The sequence below is a fragment of the Aedes albopictus genome, chromosome 1 (assembly GCF_035046485.1).
Source record: "Aedes albopictus strain Foshan chromosome 1, AalbF5, whole genome shotgun sequence".
In the NCBI taxonomy this organism is placed as follows: Eukaryota; Metazoa; Arthropoda; class Insecta; order Diptera; family Culicidae; genus Aedes; species Aedes albopictus.
In genome coordinates this window covers 262,940,940-262,965,863 of record NC_085136.1, presented here as the reverse complement: position 1 = coordinate 262,965,863, position 24,924 = coordinate 262,940,940, and the positions used below count along the sequence as shown (strand labels likewise).

General features: G+C 42.9%; 1 protein-coding gene across 1 annotated transcript in view; it reads left to right on the top strand.

The window, feature by feature from the left end:
* LOC115258403 (calcium-activated chloride channel regulator 1) overlaps positions 1 to 24,309 on the top strand; it is a 74,228-nt gene extending 49,919 nt beyond the window's left edge. Inside the window, exons 2-3 of the mRNA XM_029858496.2 lie at positions 18,188 to 22,028; positions 23,745 to 24,309. Coding sequence (XP_029714356.1) covers positions 18,188 to 21,676 — 3,489 coding nt within the window. The 3' untranslated portion in view covers positions 21,677 to 22,028; positions 23,745 to 24,309. The remainder of the gene's footprint in view (positions 1 to 18,187; positions 22,029 to 23,744) is intronic.
* Positions 24,310 to 24,924: the final 615 nt, after the last annotated feature.

The following is a 24,924-nucleotide window of genomic DNA, read 5'->3' as shown; positions in this document are numbered from 1 at the left end:
TTTTGCAAAAGAAAATAAAAAATGAATAACTCTTTTAAAGAAAAACTAGAAAGGACGAGCAAATTCCTTTTAATTCTACTACTGTGCTTATCTTCGGACAGATAGGCCTATTTCGTCTGTGACTTACAGACTTCTTCAGTGTCAAGTGCTCGACTCAGTAGTAGAATTAAAAGGAATTTGCTCGTCCTTTCTAGTTTTTCTTTAAAAGAGTTATTCATTTTTTATTTTCTTTTGCAAAAGTGAAGTATTAGTGAAATGTTTTTTAAATTAAACTAGAGTCTGAAGTAACAAGTTCTACTAAAAGCTCTAAAGTAATAGTAAAGTGAAGTATAGAGCGCAAAAAAAAATCAATGATCATAAAAAGCTTACCATTTTGATATACATGAGGACTAATAAACTGAAAAAAGATTGCAAAGGCAACTTTCTTGTATATCAGAAGGAAATTTACAATATTGATGAGAAGATTTTTTTTATCTCATTCAATTTCAATTTCAAAGTGCACGCACAAACTGCTCCACACAAAGTTCAATCAAATCGATTACAGCAAAGTTTAAAAAATATCGCATATATTCAGCTGTTTTGGTCTTATACGGGGTTGGATGAATAATTTTCAAAATTTGGACAGGTTTAACATATAATTTTCACAAAGGAAAACTTTAGAAAAACATTTCCTCTCTGATTGCAAAGTTTGTGTGTCATTAAACTGACTCAACAAACCGAACTTGTATCCAGAGTAGGCTGTCCCAAAAAAAAAACGATGTTCGAAAAGTCAAGGTGCTCCACCTTAAAATGAAAGTTTTCTTGTAGAACATTTAAATTTTCTAAAAAAATCATGTAGAAATTTCGCCAGGGCGATTTTTTAAAAATTACTGTTTATCATGAAAATTCTCTAAAAAATTACGCTTTCGTAATATTTTTCCAACTTTATTTTATTTATTTTTTTCAACTTTTTTGTATTTTTCACAAAGGTTCCTGAAGGGTCTTGACTTTTAAAATATGTTGTGAACTTGTTTTGTGCTGATAAAAGCACTAATATTGGCCGATTTTTCATCAAAATTTGCAAGAAAAATATATATTCAACCATGAAAATGTTATCTGATAGTACTATTAATGTGCGTCATTTATCTAAATGGAGATATGAAATATCTGGTCTAGAAACTGAGATATTACGCTTTTAGTGAAAGCACAATATTTCAAACGTTTGCAAAACTTTGTATATTCGCCTTTATGACATTCTAAAGTAAGTATATGAAAAAGGGATAGACTTTAAATAAAAACTTTTCTTATTTGAGGGGGTTAGAAGCAAAGGGGTGTAAGTGACAAAAACCCACTTTCGAGTAAATGAAGTTTAAAGTTTTTAACCAATTTTTCATCCCATACAAAATGTATGGAGCTTCAAAATCAACCCAATTTTCTCTGATTTATTGTAATTTTTCCAATCATCGTAGAAGCAATCTTAAAAAAGTCCTGAAAGCTGGAAATCTGAAGAATTTTATGATATGCTCTGCTCAAAATCAACAAAATGGTCACTTACACCCCTTTGATTCTGGGCTCCTCATTTGATGGTCAAGTTTGTTCAAACACGTACTTTTTATCATGGGATGATTGGCAGTAGATTCATGAAGAGCTTTCCTGTGAATAACTACAACAACGACAGAAAAATACAAATACATATTTAAAAAACCCAGATTAATCCACCTAGTGGTGATAGTGCCTTTCTCGTCGAATATGTACTCATAAACTTTTCATCGACGTTAGCCAAAATGTTCCTGAATCCTGAAAACACTTTACACTAGCAACAATTTTAACAAAGCCATCATCGATTTTCGAAACTTATTGATGATACATATTCCGATGTTATGTTCAACAACAAAACAGAGCAGAAAAAGATCAGACCTCTCAGTTGACTGCTTGACCACCTTAACCCTAGTCGTGTATTGGGGTCATTGTGACCCCATTCCATCCACTATGGCAGCGGGGTGAGCGTCAGCTAATGCTTGAAGAAGGTTAACTTTATTCACAATCACAGATCGTTTTGTGATCTTCGCCAATGTTTATTCAACACATTTTCATTTCATTTATTTAGTTAACATCAAATTCATGATAATACTGAATCAACAATTTGCCGCCATAATACTCGATTTGCAGCTGCAGCTCTCCAACGTCGGTCACGCCCAACACTCGCCAGATCACGCTCCACCTGGTCCGCCCATCGTGCTCTCTGCGCTCCACGCCTTCTTGTACCAACCGGATGGTTAGCAAACACCAACTTTGCAGGGTTGTTGTCCGGCATTCTTGCAACATGCCCTGCCCACCGTATCCTTCCGGCTTTGGCTACCTTCTGGATGCTGGGTTCGCCATAAAGTGCAGCGAGCTCGTGGTTCATCCTTCTCCGCCACACACCGTTCTCCTGCACGCCGCCGAAGATCGTCCTTAGCACCCGTCGCTCGAAAACTCCGAGTGCTTGCATGTCCTCCTCGAGCATCGTCCACGTCTCGTGCCCGTAGAGAACCACCGGTCTTATTAACGTCTTGTACAGGGTGCGGCAGGAAAAAAATGCGAAAAGTTCAAGGCACTTTCACACGCTTATTATGGGATATATATGACTATTTTTTCATGACAGTGTATCTGTCAATGTCTATATTCTAGCACTGAAAAATAAAAATGAACGTATTTGATGTTTAACATGTGATAATGTAGGCCTAATAAGCGGATATCAATAAACTGCGCGCCCAATGGTCATTAAACAAAATGACTATAACAGTATCAAAATTAGCACAAATTTGATGAACAACCAGGCCACACTGATCCAGAGCCATGTAGTTTCACATACCAGATAAAATAAGTACATATATTTGATGATATTGTAGAGAAAATCAAAAATTTTGTTTTATCAGATGCGAAATTGAATGACCTGTGCGATTTTCTGCGGTTTGAAAATTCTGGTTGTCTTCATCTTCAGGCGCCGCCCTGTAAAGGTTAGTGACCAAAATGGGAAATTTTTTAATTAACTTTTCAGAAAACTAGCCTATTATAGATCATGGAACGTTGAAACATAGATTGGTTAATGTCAAATGGACGAAAATGAGGTTTGAAGTTGAAAAACACTTTCGCATTTTTTCCTGCCGCATACTGTACATGGTACATTTGGTGCGGGGGTGAATCTTTTTTGACCGCAGTTTCTTCTGGAGCCCATAATAGGCACGACTTCCACTGATGATGCGCCTTCGTATTTCACGGCTCACGTTATTGTCAGCCGTTAGCAAGGAACCGAGGTAGACGAATTCTTCTATAACCTCGAAAGTATCCCCGTCTATCGTAACAGTTTATTCAACACACTTTAGGCTATATTTTATTATCATTGGTAACACGATTCATGTAAAATTTGACCTTCCTACGAGGAAAATGCAGAAAATGTAAATTTTCCATTCAAATTTCAATCGCAATGAGAAGAGTGAGGGCTCAACCAGCCGCACCCAAATTGTGAGCAGTAATTTTAGAAGCATAAGGAGATTGGAGATTGAATAACTGTATAAGGTTGACGCGATTAAATTATATTTTTATATAAAACGTTGATCCATCCTACTATACATTTACACCGCAGGAATCTGAAATGGTGTGATTTGAAGAGATCGCTTTAGTCACGATTTCGTTCTCTCGCATATATGAAGACTTTGATCATTTCTTCATTTATAATCTTACCCAACGTTTACATGCTATCAAAAAAGCCACAATTTGATTTATCGCTTTGACATTTATTTTGTTAACCTTTATAATTCCGCTATTTGATGTGCAGCTTGCATGGGTTTGGTTAAATTTCACGTTTGACTACTTCCGGCGGGACACCTGGAACTGATTCCGGTTGTCTCAAATATGGTCTTAGACTATGTTTTTGTCAACTGCTCATCACGTGACCTCAAAAGCCGGAAATTGATGTGATTTGAGGCTTTGAAGTTGTCGAAAAAGCCGTGATTTGATTTGCCGCATGCAAGAGTTTTGTCAACTTTTATATACGGCCACTTCCGGTGGAACACCCGGAACCGGTTCTGAAACACTACCGGTTCATATAAGGTCTGAGACTGTTTTCTTGCTAACTGCTCATCAGGTTATCGAAAATGCCGTAGTTTGATGTGCCGCATGCATGGGTTTGGATCACTTTTATATATGACCACTTCCAGCGGGACATCCGGAACCGGTTCCGAAACACTGCCGGTTCAGATATGGTCTGAGTCTTTTTTATGCCAACCTTTCATTGGGTTATCAAAAAAGTCGCGCTTTGATATATCGCATGCATGGATTTGGTTCACTTTTATATTTGGCCACTTCCTGCGGGACTCCCGGAACCGGTTCCAGAACACTACCGGTTCATATATGGTCTGAGACTGTTTTCTTGCTGACTGTTCATCAGGTTATCCAAAATGCCGCAATTTGATGTGTCGCATGCATGGATTTGGTTCACTTCTATATTTGGCCACTTCCGGCGGGACGCCCGGATCCGGTTCCGGAACACTACCGGTTCAGATATGGTCTGAGACTGTTTTCTTGCTGACTGTTCATCAGGTTATCCAAAATGCCGCAGTTTGATGTGTCGCATGTATGTGTTTGTTACATTTTTATGTATGGCCCCTTCCAAAGGTACTGGTCCGGAACACGTAAATGGCCATAACTCCGGAACGGCTGGACCGATCCGAACCATTTTCAATAGGAAACAATCGGACCAGATTCCGCGTCGAATGAACCGACGATCATTAAAATCGGTTGAGGTTTACTGCCAAAAAGTGATGTGAGTTTATTTGTACACACACATACACACACACACACATACACACACACACACACATACACACACACAGACATCACCTCAATTCGTCGAGCTGAGTTGATTGGTATATGTGACTTGACCCTCCGAGCCTTCTATCAAAAAGTCGTTTTTGGAGTGAACATATAGCCTTTCCAGTACACTTAGTGTACGAGAAAGGCAAAAAAATAAAGGTGGAAAAATATTACAAAATTGTGACTTTTAGGAATTTTAATGAAAAATGGTCATTTTTTAAAAATCACTTCGGCTGGGTTCTCTTAAATTTTTTTTAGAAAATCGAAATGTTCTACAAAAATGCTTCAAATATTTGTATCTTTCATTTTAGGGTTGAGCACCTCGACTTTTCGAACATCGATGATTTTTGGGTAACCCTAATCCAGAGGCACCAGCATTATACCATTTAAAAGACGCTAATAAGATTGGTGTTCAGTGCTTAAGGCGAAACTGGAAGTATTTTCTCATTTTTTCGGTTTTTGATTTTTTATTTAATAACGAAGCAATATTTTCAAAATCGGTTTTCGTGCACATGTACAGTATGGATCAAAGTATCTTCTGAATTATTTTGAGGTGGAAAATGTTTTCCATTTTTGCAGAAACCATTTTTTGCTCACTTGCAAAAAGAGGCAGCTTCCAAATTGAGTGCATTTGTTTACGTTTTTTTAAGATTTGTGCTCTTGAAAACGTGAGTAGGGGTCTAAGTCGGCCATTGTGGCAGCCATATTGGTATTCTTTGAAGTTTCTCCTTAAGCTTCGTACGTGTAAAGTCAACTCCATCAAACTTCGAATGAATCATTTAGTTGGTAAAAAATGTTGATGATTCCAATACATAGGGCTACAGCGAAACAATGGACGTGTGAACTTACTCGAAAGCATGGTTTCCGGATCGGTTCCCGGAATCCACCTATAGTTAGAATAAGCCTCAATTCAATAATAACTCCGGTTCCACCAAGGCTATTTATGGCGTCATCGGAATCCTGGGAACAACTCGCACGGAATGAGTTACGCTTTTCCGGTCCTTGCGTTGGTGGGGATGCTGGAGATAATACTATCAAATCAGTTTGTTTGCGTCCAATTCAAGTGCAGCAACAGCAGCAGTGTGGTTCCCAGAAACTGCCACTGACTGAGCTGGAATTGCTTGTTTGCGTCTTAGTGTGGCATTGCTGTCGATAAAATCTTCGCTTCGAGGAACTGTTTTGCTACCATTTATTGTGAGTGCGGAGGAAGGGGATACGAATGTCATAATTCTCCCGTCTCAGGAAGCTTTAAGAGGAGTTTTGAAACATGTCGGAACGGAATAACTTGGACAGAAGTTTTCCCTGTATAGTGTATACACAACAGTCGGTGTGTGGAGCTGTTAGCCTCGGCTCTTCGGGTGGTCTACTTTTCCAATTTGCCAAACTAGGAAAATGTCTTTTCCCGTCGTCCTGGCAGGTTTCCAATGCTTGAAGAATAACCTCTCGGTTGAGTGGTCACAGCGGATAAGACGTTCGACATGGATTGGAAAACTTTCCATCTTTCCTTTTCTGTGCCGCCTTAAACCAACCTAAAAGTCCGGGGTCAAAGTTACAGCGCATTGATGTTGACAAGTTCTGATTTCCATTAGGGCTCGGGAGGAGGACACTTCCCGGAAAGACGACTTATTACCTATTTTGCAAATTAACAGTCCACTTCTGCAAATCACACATCCAGAGGAGGACCCATTTGGCACACAATCGGTTTTGGAGGGCCCCAGCCCACAATCATCGCCGCCGCTCTCGTCAAGTGATTGTCGATTCCGAAACGTGAACTGCCTTTTCATTTCAACAGCAACAGCAACCTCTCAGCTTGACGAACGACATGCGGCCCGGTGGCTTGCCAACAGGGGGCCGGGCGGTGCGATGGGCTATAGTTCACATCATCAGAAACGTGACTTCGAATCCGGGTCGGTATTTCGGTTCTTCTTCCTCCGGCCTTCGGCCGGCCGTAGAGACCGGGACGCGATGATGGTTGATTTCTAACCAACCGGCCCGACGACGACGTCTAACTAAGAGAGGCCTATTTCGAATTAGATTAAAACGATGGATGTCTGGTTTGGAAAGGTGAACCAGGACAGGAGGGAATCCAATTCGGTTTTCTCGGATTATACACCGGCGCAGTCAGTGTGAGAATCATAGTGGAGCGTCGTCGAGTTTGTCGTCGAGTTCAGGTTGGTTGGCTGGTGGTGATAAAAAGTAGGTTCCGCTGGTCGGGGGTCTCTCATTCCAACAAGGTGCCAAAGCTTGTTCCAGGGGTCCCTCTGGTATGTGGGAGATTTGCCGTATTTGAAAGGTCGACCGGACCCTGGAAGGTGGAGGAATAATAGAGCTGATGACGAGGCGGGAAATTAGTTCAAATCACGGACGTCGAAAGCTAGAGCTGTGAAAGAAAGGGAAGAATGGCGATCGTATCTGGTGCGGAGTGATTTACGCGGTATTCGACGACCCGCCCGCGGTTATGATAGTGATGATTTGTGAAAATCGGTGCTGGAATGGAGCCTGCGGATAAGTATCGGCTCAGCAGCAGTGCGATGCGATGTTGTTATTATCTTTATTGATGAGATGGCTGCCTGCAGCTGGTTCCGCAAGAAAAATTGAGGTGATTTGATATCAAATCATCGTCATCATTCCCTATCATATAAAATTCAGATCTTTTTTTCAGATCGGCTTTCGAAGTGAATTCTTCAAAAGTTAGAAGTCATTATGGTAAATTATAGATACAGGTCGGACTCGATTACCCAGAGTCGGGTTCTGAAGATTCTCAAACACATATCTGGGGAACGGAATGCTCTTTGAAGCTAAAATTTTGACGTTTTGTCAATCCAACTTTGATTAGTGACCAGTCAAAATTTCAGCTTCATACAGCGTTCCGTTTGCGACATATTATTTAAGAGAGCGCCTGAACTAGACTCCGTATAATCGAGTCCGACCTATAATAATATATCTACATGTCACTACATTGAGTATAGCAACATCTCAAAAGTGTAACAACTAGGTCAAAATGATGCTTTGGAACTCAACCTTTCAGATTTGTAAGATTAGTTCGATACCCAAGTTACATTTTTTCGTCAAGTAGACTATGAGAGGTTCTTAGAACCATCATAAAACCAATATAGAAGGTGTTGAGTTTTATGACGGTTTTTAAACCTCTACAAGACTAAATGGTTCTCAAAATGTTGCTTGGGTATTTATTGTTGATCAAGTAAAAAAAAATGCTGCAGCGTTGGCGCTCGGCATAGCATAGCATAAGTCGTGTATATCTATTGCCATTGCAGCTTTTGTCATTATCTACAACAACATTTAGAGACGAATAATTAACTGGAAAGATCTCACCAAGGTCCATCACATCGGATGATCACACCCACGTATCGAATCCCCTCCATTTCTGCTCCACACAATGCTTTGCTGCTGGTTATGCAAAACCTTCTCTTCACTTTTCATTCACTGTTAACTTTCAATGTCCTACATCACGCTCCTGACAAGGAATCTTCCAATACTAGTCGAGATCAAGCGTTGCAAACCTCACTCCCGGCCTCGGATCTTCTGAACTCTGGTGGGCTCACGCCAGTGTTCATTCTTTTGCGACGAAAAAGTCCAAAGTATTCCTAGCCCTCGGCAGTGTCAATATTGGTACAAAGGAATGACAAATGCTCAGATGCGACTCATCAAATTTAATATGCAGGTTAGCCAAATAACCTCAGCTGAGCTCAAAACTTCAGGTCTGCACTTGTGCACCTTATACAATCATCCTAGGCTAGTGGTCCTTGTAGACTAGTAGACAAAATTCGAAGTCATTCATGGTCGTTCAAGCACGATGGCGAACTTTTACACCTACAGCCATTACATCCATCCATTGTTATCTTCGCTATGAACTGTAACCAATTTCATTCAATTGACTACAATGCAATGGAACCTTTTGGAATCTTACGTGCAATTCCACGATACTCTTGGGATATTCCAGATTAAGACAATTCATAATCAATTCGCACCGTCTTCAGCCAGAGGCTGCACAGACTGAACACATTACTTACACTTGACAACGGACAAGACACAGAACACCCAGTGGCCCAGTGATGAATTTTTCGTTTGATGGAAAGTTTCCACCGACTGGAGCGGGAATCGAACCTACACTCCGAGGCTTACGATACGCCTAGACGACTGCCGCCGCTAACCGCTCGGCCACGAAGTCCACAATTTATTATACCAAATATCCTCAAGAACTTAAAAAAGCCTCAACTGAAGACTATTCTGTCCGAAACTCGACGCTAGAAAACGAACATATACAGCACAGATCATGCACCAGTGGATATAGGGAAGAGATATATTTCTCGCAAAATAATTTTTGGTCCAGAGTTGGATTCGAACCCTTTATCCATAGCAAGGTTTAGTAGACACCGGAACTCCACACACAAAAAAAAACTCAAAATCCACACCTTACAACTTGACAACATTGAAAATTCTAATTCATTTCATTCGATTCTACATTGAAGAATTCCTTGCATGAAACATTGCTAGAAAGCTGCATATTGCATTGCAGCCAAACTGTCATTTTACAATCCAATCGAGAATTGTGTTAAACGTGATGGAGGTAATTTTGTTACAGCCAACTTGATGCAGCAGTTCTAACTGTATTGTTGATATTTTCTGGGCCGTTTCAGCTGTCTCGTGGTACAATCCTTCAAATCTAACATTAGAGGGTCATTACTTTTCAAATCTCAATAGCAGACATTTATGGTACTGCTGAATGACCGTTACAAAGTTTTTGGCCCGAATGAGGATCAATTTGTTTGGCATACGATCACAGTGCTGCAAACACAAATACAGTACGCCATATCAACGAACATAAAATAAGGCGTATAACAAAAACAAAACATCACGCAGTCAAAGCTCCTTGTTTCGTCGTGTGTTTTACTGTCGCTGGATTAGAAAAATGGTTAGTGAGGGTTGCTTTGGCAAAATTCGTCACTGTTTTGATGGTCAGCGTTTGTCATTTGATGGTCACCTCACGGTGAGTGTCATTGGGCATTAATCATCCTGAAATTTCACAACACTGCTGACAATAACCAAAACTGTGTCACCACGTCAGATCTAGATGGTATCTTTGGTGCATTTCTATCGAATCAAAGAGCAAGTGCACCAAAGATGTCGAGTCCATCCGAGACAAGTGTGCACTTTTCGTTGGCTGTCCTCGCTTTTCGATTTGCTCTTCGTCATCTCTGTTTTGTGGTTTCCTCCGCTTTCGCTACCTTCGTTTTGTTACCGCGGTTGCCTGTCAGCTTTCTTTGCTGCGCTCGTGCGCTACCTTTACCTGTTACAGACAACACGAGTGGTAGAAAGAAGATCAATAAACATAAAACCGATCAAATCAATGTCGTCTGACACGATGACATTTGTCTACTTATAGCTTTTCACCTAGGTTTCGACTGATTCCGTTTGTGAATGTTAATATCAGTTTATTCTTGCTAATTAAATCAAATACGAAAGACATACGGCCTAAACAGCTCTCATAATGAGAAAGGATAGGAATAACAAAAACCAAACCATCGCCCTAAGACTCTATCGTGGTAAAGTGCATTCGTTTGACATTTTTATTTCGTACGGTAGTTTGATCGCTTGTGTTGCGGTGAGGAGCGGACCTGGTGTGATGGTTAGACACTTGACTATCACACCGAGGACCTGGGATCGAATCCCACTCCCAACAAACTCACAGAATGTGAGTTCTTCTTTCGGAAGGGAAGTAAAGCGTGGGTCCCGAGATGAACTAGCCTAGGGCTAAAAATCTTGTTAATACAGATAAAAAAAGCTTGTGTTGCGAATGGCGAAAACAAAGGCGGCCAAACTTCGACGGCCTGTAATTACTAACAAGATTGGTGATAGAAAAAAAATATATTGCGGGCCCAATTTCGTTTGATCAGCACATTTTGGGGTCGTTATTACAAAACAGATGTTGTCATCAATGCCTGCCACTGGGCTGGTTTCAGTTATTGCACAGAGAACAGACATCCAAGTCCAGTTCCGAAACTGTGTAAGAAATTTAACGACCATTTGAAATCGGCAACACAAGTGGCAATAGCGTGGCGCTGCAATCGGTTAATTTCCCATACTAATTTAATTCACCACTTGAAATATTTCAATTCACCACTGACTGTGGCAATATGGTGTTTGGCGACGTTAGTGTTGTCATCGTGTATTGGTTTGCAACCTTACTCAAGTGAAGATTCAAATCCTTACACAACTTTCTGAATGAAATTTGTTCTAGCCTGGATGTCTGTTCTCTGTGGTTATTGTGTGGTATTTCTTCAGGACTTCATGTCGGAATTCTTCCAGGAATTTCTGCTGATGTTCCTCCAAGAATTCTTCTGGAGGCTACCAGGCTACCTCCAGAAGTTTTCGGTATTCCTGTAGGAATTTCTCCAATATTTCTTCCTAAAATTAATCCAGGATTTTATCTTGCAATTTTCCTAAGAATTGTTCCACTTATTCCTCTTAGGATTCCTTCAGTAGTTCCTGCTGGGACTCCCTCAGTAATCATACTGAGCATTCACCCAGCAATTTTACCGGGAATCTCTCTAGAAAATTCTTTAAAAAACATAACTTTATGGATGCTTTTGGATATTTCTCCAGAGATTACTCGAACAATTTATCCTGGAATTCCTATAGGGAATTCTATTGTTCCCAATTGTTTTCTCTATAGAACCTCCCCTATGGGATTCCCGGGAGTTCCTCTACGAAGTCCTCCAGGATTTTCTCTTGGCATTCCCATAGAAATATCTCTTTGCTTTTGCGTCGGGAAGTTATTCCGGAATCGTTACAGGGTTTTATTGAATTTTTTCATTTATCCAGGATTTCCTCTAATCAAATGTACAACCGAGCCTCCATTTGGGGCTGTCTAGATAAAGTTTTCACCTGTACGGATTTGTTACCTAAATGGTTTCAGCTCATTACCTAGATGGAATTTGAAGGTTGTGAAGCAGTTTGAGATGGGCAAGTGGCTAGCAGATGCAAAGAGGAGGGGGGTCAAGGCTTTCAGATGTAAAAGGGGGAGGGTCAGAGGGATTTCAAAGGAGTTTTAAGCGGAAGGGAGGTTTTCAGGTTTTTCAGTGCGTTTCAGGAAGTTTCACAGGGCACAGTTATCCTGAGAGCCTATGAAGACCCCTATCATAGGCTCTCAGGATAACTTCACGGGAGTTTCAGAGGTGTTTTAAGACGTTTCAAAGCGTTTCAAAGTATATCAGGAGATTTCAGCTGTGTTTTAGGGGGCTTTCTATGGTCACTGGTGAGCTTCTCAATGATTTCAGAGGGGTGTCAGAGACGTTTTTAAGCGCTTCAATGAGTTTCAAGGCGTTTCAGAACGTTTGACAGGTGCTTCAGGGGGCTTCAGAGAATTTCACTGGGGTGTCATGTGGGGTTTTCAGGTGTTTCAAAGCTTTGCATAGCGTTTCAATGCGTTTCAGGGCGTTTCATGGCGTTCCGTGAGGTTGCAGTGGGGTTCAAAGAAGCTTCAGAGGCTCGTCGGTGAATTTCACGGAGGTTTCATGGGGGTTTAGATGTGCTTCCAGGCGCTTCAAGGCGTTTCAAAGCCTTTCAGAGGGGTTTCAGGGTACTTCAGAGGCTCACAGATGAATTTCATGACGTTTCAATGTGTTTCAGGGCGTTTCATGACGTTCTATGAGGTTTCAATGGGGTTTAGGAAGCTTCAGAGGCTCGCAGGCGAGTTTCACGGCGATTTCATGAGCGTTTCAAAGCGTTTCAGAGGGTTTTTAGGGGACTTCAGAGGCTCACAGGTGAATTTCACGCAGATTTCATGGGAGCTTAAGAGGCGTTTCAAGGCGTTTCAATGCATTTCAGGACGTTTCAGGGCGTTTCAAATTGAACACTTTTGTGGCTTCAGAGGCTCATTGAATTTCACTGTGAGTCTACAGGCGCTTCAAAGCTTTCCGCAGCGTTTCTATGCGATTAAGGGCGTTTCATGGTGTTCCATGAGGTTTCAGCGGGGCTTAAGGAAGATTTAGAGGCTTACAGGTGATTTCACGGAGGGGACTTCAGAGGCTTACAGGTAAATTTCACGGAGATTTCATGGTGGTTTAAAAGCCGTTTCAAAGCGTTTCAAGGTGTTAAGAGGGCTTCAGAGGCTAACAGGTGAATTTCACGGAGATTTCATGGTGGTTTAAGAGGCTTTTTGAAGCGTTTCAAGAGGTTTCCAGGGGTTTAAGAGGGCTTCAGAGGCTCGTCAGAGAAGTTTTAGGGAACTTCAGTGGCTTGCCCATTTCATGGAGGTTACATGGGGGTTTCAGAGGTGTTTCAAAGCATTTCAATACGCTTCAGAGAGTTTCAGGAGGTTAAAGGGATTCATGGGAGTTTGAGTGACATTTCAAGGCGTTTAAAGTCGTTTCAAGGCGGTTCAATGCGTTTCAGAGCGTTTCATGATGTTTCCGGGGGGCTTCAGAGACTCGCAGGTGAACTTCTCGGGAGTTTCCATCGAAATTGCTTTTGAGATTCCTTCGGGAATTGTTGTAGTTCTTTGCCCTGTTATTCCTGTTTATCTTCAGGAATATCTTCAGGGTTTCAAAAAAAAAAATCACCTAAAATTTCACTAAGAATTTCTTCAGTAATTACTCTTGGGACTAGCGTAACCCAAGTAAAATTTTGTAGTCAAATAAACTTAAGGAGGTTCCTAATATCATCATAAAACCAAAATAAAAGTTATTTGGTTTTATGACGGTTCTCATAGCCTCTGCAAGACTAATTGGTCATCGAAATGTAACTTTGGAACCCCTTCCAAGTAATAAGTGTGTGTCATGGACAACTCCAACCCATCATCGGTACCCCGCTCTTTATTCCGTGAAAAATCGTGGCTGAGAACGGCTTCTCTGGGAAGCTCACTTCTTCTTCTTCTTCTTGGCGTAACGTCCTCACTGGGACAAAGCCTGCTTCTCAGCTTAGTGTTCTATGAGCACTTCCACAGTTATTAACTGAGAGCTTCCTCTGCCAATGACCATTTTGCATGTGTATATCGTGTGGCAGGCACGAAGATACTCTATGCCCAAGGAAGTCAAGGAAATTTCCTTTACGAAAAGATCCTGGACCGACCGGGAATCGAACACGTCACCCTCAGCATGGTCATGCTGAATACCCGTGCGTTTACCGCCTCGGCTATATGGGCTCATATGGGAATCTCACTAGACTGATCAAAACGATGATGTTTGGTGTAAAGGTTTTGAGCGACCTGTCTAGTTCGTTTGAATCTCGCTGAGGACTACGACAAGTCGTTGAACTCTCATGATTGCTGTTCATCATCGCCCTAGAATGTGTTTAGCTTTGCAACGAACCGGGCTCAACAGCCGCGGCCTTACTTTCATGAAATTCGGCCAAATTGTTTGTTTGACATGGATATTATTGCTAGAACAATTGGTACGGTGACAGAACTGTACAACTTCCTGAAACGTGAAGTAGCAAAGGCGTCTAAAACGAATTAGGCACATGCTGGCAGGTGGAACCGTGAACGCTAGGGCGAGCCTAGGTAGCAATGTTACAATAGATGAGAACACGTGGAAAATTTTGTCTACCTGGGGCTACGATTGTGGAAAGAAGCAAACCATGTGCGGTAGCAGAATCGAGTTCAGTTCTACGTCTGAAGGGGCTGGAGATGGTCAAATGGCTCCGTAGCTTGAAGGAAAGAAGCACCCGTCAAACGAATTTTGAGTCGTGGGTTCGATTTCCACCGGAGCACGTGGATTTCTTTTTGCAATTCAAATCTCAATTTGTTTATCGAATACGCTGTTGTGTACACGAATGTCAAAGCATTTCTTATGTAGGAACGCAGAGTTTTATTAGGAACTTCTATTGATGATGTCAAGATTTATGATGAGCTGTGACACCTGCAACTTGTCTTTTTTGTTTCAAAGCTTGCTGTCTTGATTTTCCACGTTGCCAAGATTATTGGCCACCGAATTGACCCCTGTTGGGCTTGCTAGTTGTTTTATCTTATCATAGGTTAAGACATTTGTGGTGATGGTGGTGTAAGAGTAAATGATATTACGGAAAATTCAACAATGCATTGTATTTCACTGCGTTGGTGCAAGTTTTTGTGCAGCGACAAGCGTTCACTTTGGTTCATGGATTGCCGATAGGCAGGTGTAAGGTGATACTGATAGTATATTACAGTGAAAAAGGAATGGTAGATTAGCCGTGGATTCGAGAATTGTCATAGCTTGAGAGAAAATCATCTTGATTAAGAAGGGTTCTCAAAAGAGCTTCTGAAATACTTTGTTTATCCTCTTGTTCGTCCAACTGAACTGAATGACAAACAATTCCTTCCCAACTTGCTGAACCCACTTTTCCATCGTATTTTCCTGTGATTTTATTTCCCACCGAGGTTCATAAATATTTTCCTCGACGGCATGAATAAATATGAAACGACCAATAGCGAACACCATAAACCTTGATTGATATCGCCGCTGTTGTATTTCCATAGATACCTAACTAGATCCAAATCGGATAACAATTTATGGACGGGGCTCTTCCTGCTTCTGCTGCTGAGGAGACCAACTTGGTCTGTGTCGGTCCGGTATGCTGGGGCTCATACCGACCGACCGACCGACCGACCGGCAGAAGCAGTCGTCCCCTTCGCATTTCGGTAGGCATATCTATTTCTTCGCTTCTGGGCACTCAGCGGAAAGTCCATTCGCACCACCACCTTGTGCTGGAATGAAAAGCTAATGTTAATTTGGACTTGGACAGTCGCCGCGAGTTCTGGACGCACCACCACCACGCATTAATTCGGGACACTTTATGGCGCTTTTCGGGGGTAGACTACGCTTCCATCGCATCAGGGTGACATACCCGAGATCGAGTGCGCTTATGCTCTGGTGGAGTTTATTATTAGCGTGGGACACAAAAAGACATTTTACTCCTGTACACTTTTTGAGTTCCATTTTGGTCCTATATCAACTGTGCAAAATTTCAGCTCGATCGGAGAAACTATATTTTAGCGCCAGCCATTTTAAGTTTTCATACGATTTACTATGGGGAAAATCACTTTTTCAAAGAAAAATCGCCACAGGTTGCCCCTTAACCCCTAAAAATAAATCGATCAATGATTTCTGTTGGAAATTTTACGAGGAACCAACCCACTGAAGACCGCAAAGCGATCTGAGGCATGTGGAGAAAGTTATTGACTGAAAACCGAATAGCATGCAAACGCTGTTTAACCCTCTAATACCCAACCCCGCCTTTAGACGGGGTATAGTTTGAGTATTTTTGTAAGTTTTGTTTCGTGTATAATCAAAGTTTTTATATTTTTGTTTGATGCTTAGGACTGTTCTGTATATCTCAATATGGTTTTTGGTGTCTTTTAAAGCGTATTTACATTTTTAAAAAATCATTGAAAAATTGATGGTTTAATCACCTTTCAGAAGTCATTGATTATTTTGTATTGAATCGCTATAAATAACATATTTTAAATTTTTCCCAAATCATTCTATCATAGTGGAATGGTTTAAGGGAATCGAATACACTCTTAAATGATTTTCCTTAAAATTACACGGAAAATGAAATTTTCCATGAAAAAAAAATTAAAATAAATATATTTCAACAATAATCATAAAATCTCAAAATGTTTTCGTCTCAAAAAATCCGTATCCCAGATAGGCTTCCAGGAAAAATATAAAAGTGTGGGAATGTTCAAAAATAAAAATTAGAAAAATCAAAAACTGAAATTCACAAAATCGAGAATTAAAAAGAATCATCTTCCAAAACATGTTTAAATCGATTTTAGATGACGAAAAATGATATTTAGATTAAAATCAAAAATTTGGGTATTAGAGGGTTAACATGTAAGGAATAACAATAAATAATAAAATCTCGTTATTTTATCGATCGGGTGAGGCCTAATAACTTTTTCCACGAACGTCGCATCGATTTGCTGTCTTCGGAGGTCTGATTCCTAGTAAAGTATTCTACAGAAATCATTCGTCGACTTATTTTTAGGGATCTAGGGGTGACTCCTAGCGATTTTTCTTTGCAGGAGTAAAATTTCCCCATAGTAAATCGTATGAAAAACTAAGAACGGCGGGCGCTAAAATATAGTTTTTCCAATCGATCTGAAATTTTGCACAGCTGATAGGGGACCAAAGTGGAACTCAAAAAGTATACAGGAACTTGAGTTTTTTCATTTTTTGTATTTTCTCATATAAACCGTGTATCATGCTAATGCTTATGGGAAACTAGTTGAAATCTTCGAATGTTGGGAAAAGTATTGAATTTTTTGATGAAATTTCGTTAGAGCTGAGCCGTTTCCATGATAAAAAGTTTCAAATTCGCTGCAGCACATAAATTGGTGAGCTCGTTCCATGCTACTTTGTTGTTTTTAAGTTTTGAAACGTTCAATATTGACTTATCGCACTTTTCGACTTATCTGTAATCATGATCATTCTGTAGATGAGGACTTCAATATTCACAAAATTATAAGAAGGTTCACCTCCAACTTTGGGTGAACCACCTCTTGGGTTCCTTTTTTCAGGGTCACTATTCCGGCGGGCATAATGAGCAATTTGATGCTATCACGGATAATACTTTAAGTGCGATCCCGCTCGGTCCCTTCGCATCCGCCGCCGCACTAAGCGCAGCGCTCTATGGAAGAACACGACGACGGACGACGAACTCGTAAAAGTGTAATCTCCTTTTTTGCCTGCAGGTTAACACGCTCTCCAACTTTCGGTCATGGGGTGCAAGAAGAAACTGAAAACGACCCGCCAGGTTTTCATCCCGAATTCAAATGATGACGACCCGACCGTGTCGTGGTCGTCGGTTGTTGGCAGGCTAACCGAGGCCATCAGGAATTATTTAGTTTGGGAATCTCATAAAGTTCGTTCTCACCGTCGTCGTCGACGTCGGTAAAAACAAAACTCCGCAGAAGCACTACCAGCCAGCCAGAGCATGGAGCATTAACTGCAATTGGATCATAAAGTTCAATTTCGTGGAAGTTTACCTTCGGTGCGTACGTAGGTACGTGCTGGTCCCTCCCGAATGGATATGATCACAGCACAACAACTCGGGTCGTTTGGCTGGAGGGGTCTCACGCGAGTCAAGCGCCGCGCTTCGCAGGTTGTAATGCATGCAATTTTCGGTCAATTAACATTACTCAACCCACGAGCGGAGCGATTCTTGCTCGCCACGGCTCATCAATCAGCCTTGGGGCATTCCCAAAGCACAGTGACCACATAGATGATCGTGTTTCTCTCAATCTCTCTCTCTCTACCTGCCTAATTATGGCCCGAAATTTTCTCTATTTGCCCACTTGATGGCAACACTTGAAACAGTGATTAATTTGAAATTATTTCTCGTCTTTTCCCAGATCATGCTAACATCGGCTTCGCAATACCTTTTCTCGGCGCTGGACGGCCGGGTATACTTCGGCGAAATTACGGTAATTCTGCCGCCTCATTGGCCCAACTCATGCATTCCGTACAACCAAACGAGAACATCTGCCAGCGGAGAACGTAGCGACGTAACGATCAAGACCCATTCGAAAACCGAATCACCCATCTGGACCAAGCAGTACGCGGGATGCGGCGAGCCCGGAGAACAAATCTTCATCGAGTCGGACATTTTGGGTAGGGATACCATTGGGCGGGAGTTCGTCCGGGAGTGGGCCAAGTACCGATACGGCGTTTTCGATGAAATCGGTTTCACCAAAGACCCGGTCTATCCACGGTGCTACATCAACGACGATCATGAGCTCAAGCTGACCGGTTGCTCCGACGCGCCCGTCCACGATCGGGGTCTTTGCGGCAACCCTTCGTCCTACAACATCACGGACATCATCGATCGCAACGCCCGATCCAGTATCATGTTCGCTGCAGAGTCCCCCAGCGTAACCATGTTCTGCGACGAAGGAACCCACAATCGCTACGCCCCAACCAAACACAATCAGCTCTGCGATCGCCGCAGCACCCTGGATGTCATTTTGAAACACTCGGACTTCATCATGGAAAACAAGATCAACGTGAACCCATCGGTCATCGTCAACACTGCCCCCAAGTTCAGCTACAAAACCCGAAAGTCCACCCGCTACGTCATCATCATCGACGAAACTCTCGACATGCAGCTCCGCGAATCCTGGAGCTTCCTGCGCTCCGCCATCCGAAAATGGGTCGTTTACGACCTCCCGGCCAACACCGAAGTCGGCATGGTCCTTGCCAACGACACTGCCACCGAAAAAATGCTCCAAATCTCCTCGCTCTACATCCAAGAGAACAAAGACCTCGTAGCCTCCTTCATCCCGTACTCCCCTAGCGACTCTCGGCAACCCGCTTGCCTAACCTGCGCCGTCACCGATGCCATCCACATGCTCAACGAACGCACCCGCATGAACGGCCCTGCCAACTCCATCATCCTGATCATCGCCCCCGGCATGGAGTACTCCATCGATCACACCGCTCTGTCCAACTCTGCCCGAACCTCCCACATCCGCATCGCCACCATCAACTACCCCAACGTCATCCGCCGCCAACCGCTAGACGCCCTCGCCCTGTCCACCGGTGGCACCGCCCACTCCGTCTTCGAAAGCAAATACAACCTGGAAAAGAGCTACATCAGCACCTACTTCGAGCTGTCCAACACGCTCTTTAACATCGGCAAGCAGTACTACGAAGGCAATCGGAACGACCTCCCGATCGAAATCTACCGCAAGGAGCTTGTCGATTCGTACGACAACGAAGCCGCCCTCGGCCTCTCTCATCACGTGCTGTCGAAGCGGACCAGCCGCACCGTCACCGGAAGCTTCACCCTGGACTCGTTCATGGGCCCTCCGGCGTACTTTTTCGTGTACGTGCACAACACGGAGAACCCGCTGATCGCGAGCATGAAGCTGACCAGCCCGAGCGGCATCGTTTACTCGTCTAGAAGTGACGCTAGATCGTTGGTTAAGCAACTGATGGTGTCCGCTACGCTGAACGAAACCGGCAGCTGGACCTACAAGATTGACCGGTTCAATGGGAATCCGCAGTCCCATTACGTGCAGGTCATTGCCACGCCACGGTCCAAGTACGCTCCCACTATCCAGGCTAGGGCGTGGATCAGGCAGCGCACTGGAAGCCCTCCGGTGATTTACGCAGAGGTCAAGAAGGGTGACCTGCCGATCATCGCTGCGTTGGTGGAGGTTACAGTGACGCGCCCGGACGGAATCTGTCCCACGGGTAGTGGAAACGAGTGTCGTCAGAAGATTAGACTGTTGGATTCGGGATCGGGAGATCCGGATGTAACGAGGAACGATGGAATTTATTCCAGGTATTTCAACGCCGATGACTTTGGGGGCGCGGGAGCTTATCAGTTCGAGGTCACTATTACGGATAACGAGAATATGGCGTACAGTCGATCGGAGAGTGTGCTGAAGGGTGCTCCTCCTAGGTGTTGTGGAAGCGCCATTAGGACGACCTTGATGGCATCCATGGTATCGTTCCAAAGAACGCTGCAGCCGATGACCGTGTTCTTGTCGCAGGATTTGTTAGACTCGATTGGACATAGGACGATGGGGAAGATCAGCGACCTTACAGTGGATGTCGAAGGGATGAGAGTTCGCTTGAACTGGACCACACCGGATATGGGAGGGCGAGGAATCGCTCGGTACGAAATCAAGTACGCTACGTCAATCCGAGACATTGTTGACTTCTACGATACGGCAGCTTTCCTCTGGCATCACGATACGCCGTTGATCAATCCGATTGGAGAAGAGAGTTCCTTCACGATGAACCTCTCGCACGAACCGCATTTGATAGGGCAAGTCCTGTATTTCTCCGTTAGGGCTCATGCTCTGGGAGTCATGGGAGGCTCAGTTTCAAACTACGTTCGTGTCTTCGTACCAAAACCAAAGCGGGCAACTTCACTGTCTCCATCGACGTCCATTGGAACCGAAAGTTATGGAGACGTTTGGTCCTCATACGATGAGATCCGCGAGGGCCACAACCGACGCGTAAACATTCACCAGCGCATAGCCGATACGATCAGCTTAGAAGTCGAAGTCCTTCTGGCGATCATCGCCGGAACGATATTCTTGATCATCATCATTCTTATCTGCTGCTACTACTACTTTCTCAAAAAGCGTAACATTACCCAAGAGGACGACCAGAAACGACCGATCAAACCCTTTCCAACCGAAACCAAAACTTCACTCGGACACAGTGTCTTTGTAACCCCAGGAAACGTCACTTCCTCCTCATCGAACGCCACTAGCTCAACGTCTGCCTCTCCGCACTACGTTCAACAAACCAACGTATCCACCAATATCCCAACCATCTACAACTCTCGAACCCTGCCCATCGAACAGAAACTCATCGACGAGCTCAAGCAGCAACAGCAGATGGCCGAAACGCAGTCCTACATTCTCGCCCAAGCCGACACCATGCAGTACAACGCTACCCTAACCCGAGGTTTCAAACCCGGCCCGACCATCACCGACAACCGAACGCTGAGCCCGTTTGAGTCGTGGTCCGCCTCGCAGCTGCTCCAAGAGCACGAGCAACACCAACGTCGGCGAAGTCCCAGCCTGCTGGACAACTACCTGGACAACGATGTGCAGCAGTTCTATGCCAGCCAACACGATCAGATGTCTCTGCTGAACGCCGGCGGAGGCCACACCATGGGTCACAACCCGCCGGTGCCTCCACCGCCGATCTACTCCACGGCAAACCCCCCGTACTTCTACGAACAGCATCAACAGCAGCCACCACCACAACACCAGCCGCAGCATCACCTACAACAGCAACAGCAACTGCAGCAGCAATACGGAGGTCACGATGGGACGATGAATCCCATGACGACACCGCTGCACGTCACCATAACGTAATGGGAAGCCCGGAAGCTGCAGTACCGGGCCGGTCAGTGTGTACCTAAGACTAAGATTACTAAGATGTTGAACCAGCAGAGCGATGCTTCCTCGCAACCAAAGCTGAAGTGTGCGATCGGACGTCGATTGCTTCGGATGCGAACAAAAGCGACGGCGGAGCATGATGCGTGGTGGCTGTGAATCAAAACAAGTGGGATGCGAGAAAGAGAGACGGAGAGAGAGGGAATGAATGTGAGAGATTGAGAGCAAGGATCTGATGCTTTTATAAACCAATTCAGCAAACCGATGCGGAATTTTAATTGCCAGAAAGACTGATTTCATGCTAACGGCATTTTTATGGATTAGTTATGAGGTAAGTTGACGTTTGCTAGATTTATCAAGATATTTTTAGAGTCGATCTCAGTAAACGATTTTTTTATTTATTTATTTATTTATTTATTTAATTCCAACTGACCTACCTGGTCTCATTGAAATACTTATAACTAATTGGACTGGACTAATACATCATTACTTGAATCAATAATACTAAACTCGGAAACAAACATCGTTACAACGCGCGGACAAACTTAATTTAACAATCAACAATCGTAAATTTACAACACAAAAACAAAGAAGTGAGGTCATCAGCATATTCGATTAGGTACATTTTTTACATTATTATTCTGGTGCCCAAACAGTGAAACGGTTCTCAAATTCACGATACTTAAGTCCTACAGGCCAAGTTGATTGATCCATTGCCAAACACTTGTGTTTTGAATCGAGTGCAACTTTGAATGAAATATAATCTAAATCATCCATTGAACATCCCTTGGGTAGCAATTTCCTTATTTTCACAGTTCTCCTATCACTGATATCAAGACATTCACATACAAGTTGAATTACATCCTCATCCGTTACGCGACAATCGATATGAGTAAGAAACAGAGAAAACGTATCATTTCGTTTGCAACTATGGTTAGCGATCTCGCTTGTTTCCCTAGCAGTGCGACTGGTTTTTGTTCCATCCAGTAGATGAGTGCTTGCGTTCGGAGATGATGATACAGCAGTTGAGTGCAGTTTCTCGCTGAGCTGCATTTGATGATGTGGTCCTAATGTAGCAAGGGTGTCGAAGATCTCTTCCACTTTAGCTTTCAAGTCCGCAATATCCGATTCAATTTGATTGTTTGGCCTAGTTGCGTCGTCATCGATCTCTGCTGATATGGAATTATCTGCATCACGGGTCGCGCAATAATGATCCAAACAAGTATCACACATCCACAAAATATTTTTCGTGAACAATGCACACATAGTCGGCTCCGCTAATCCCACACATGAAGCGTGGAAACGTTTGGCGCAGTTTCCTTCACAAATTGTGTACCGATCATTTTTGCGATCGATTGCGAGTGTACACTTGTTGCACTCCATGACTGCCACTCACAAAGTGTAATGGCTTTTGGCGCAATTATCGGCCTGAATAATTTCGGTTATTCGGTAGATTTAACGACTCTTCAGAGCTTTTTAACAAATTAACTTTATCACAAGCGGATTCTTGGATTGACAACGTTTCACGAGGAACACATAGAACTATTTTCCGCGATAACAGTCAACAGTAATTAGCTGGCAATCAGCAGGGCAAAAAAGACGTACAATTCGTGATAGGCACACAACACAACGTGATAGGCATACTTCAACGTTGCTCCAATCAGTTTCGCCGGAGAACCATGTTCTGACATTACCATCAAAACTAGCATGTGCTGTTTATCTGTGCATCTATGCCTTCTCTGGTTTTCGGCAATAACTTGGATTCCCAAGATCAACCAAAGTGTTATACGATGTTTGATTTATTGGATTTATTTTACTGAGGTCGGCAATCGAGTATTAATGAGTAAACTTTCAATGAGAAAAGGGTTTAACTATTAGGCAATACAGAATAACATAAATTTGTTCATCACTTTTATTAAATTATCAATCATTCTTGAACCAACTCTGCCAGTCAAGCCCTTTTTTCATTGACGTAAACCACATCTTATGTTTAACATCCAGTCTAATTCTTCTCTTCCATTTCCGCCTTCCTTCTTCTCATTCGCAGAATTTTGCAACATGCCGGAATTGATCTCCCCAAACAAACCAGCGAGCGCAGAGTAGCGTCTTCGCGCAGAATGCGCGCGCAACCGTGGCATTATTGATAGAATTTTAATTATGTTTTAGCGCGCGCAGTTCGTACGTCGTATAAGCAAGCAGGCACTTCCCCGCCATGTGTAAATAAAGTAACAAAAAAAAAACAATGTTATTGCTCAGAGCAGAGCCCGCAGTCCGAACGAAACAATAAGTGTCCCGCGGAAAGGGATTTAGTGTGGGAATTGAATGCGTGTTGGTTGTTGTTGCTAGTCCGCGCATTACCTACATTCGAATCAAAGTGTTAAACTGTAAGTTGCTTTGAGAAGGTTGGATTGGACACCGCGCGGTGAAAGTACGCGCAATGTTGTATATGTGGGTCGGGTCAAATCGGGGTATAAGAGGAGGCAAGATGGCCAGTTTAATAGAAACGTTATAGATCAATACATAGGCAGTAAGATGAATGATGATCATGAAGATGATGATATATTGTACATAGAAAGTTGTAATAAATAAAGATACAAATGCTATGAATCGTATTCTCCACTGTGACTTGAATTATTCTGTCTTAACATATTCGAAATTTCTTTGGTTAAGGTTGCGAACACTTGGTTGCGTTGTCTTAGGAAAACATGGTAAGTATGAAGTTTAAGCTTCTGTTTATGTCCTTGCGTGAACCATAGGGTAACAGGTGAGTATGGATGTGAAAAGTCAAGCCCGTGCACAAGGGAGGATTTTGGGGGTTAAACCCCTCCGATTGGTAATATTCCATACACTAGGCGCCACTCCGCCCATTGTCAAAATTAGGAAAAAACTCCTTCCTTGTCCTTTTATGTGCACGGGCGTTGAATGACACTTTTATATCTGCTCTGGAACCCAAGATAAAGGCGTTTGAAACTTTACTTGACGACTTGGCCACCTAGCGGAAAAATCACCAACTTATTGTTGAATCACCAGATTGCTCTTGACTTTATGAAGAACTTTGCCGAAGATGACACGTTTCTATCTGCTCTGGATCTTGAGATAGCTGAGGTTAAAGCTTGTTACCGACAGGTAACATTTTGTGTTATTATGGGTGCGAGTGTGTAGGGAAGATTTTGTAAGCTAAGTCAACTCAACGGTTAATTCAAATCTTGTTGTGGGTGGCTTACATA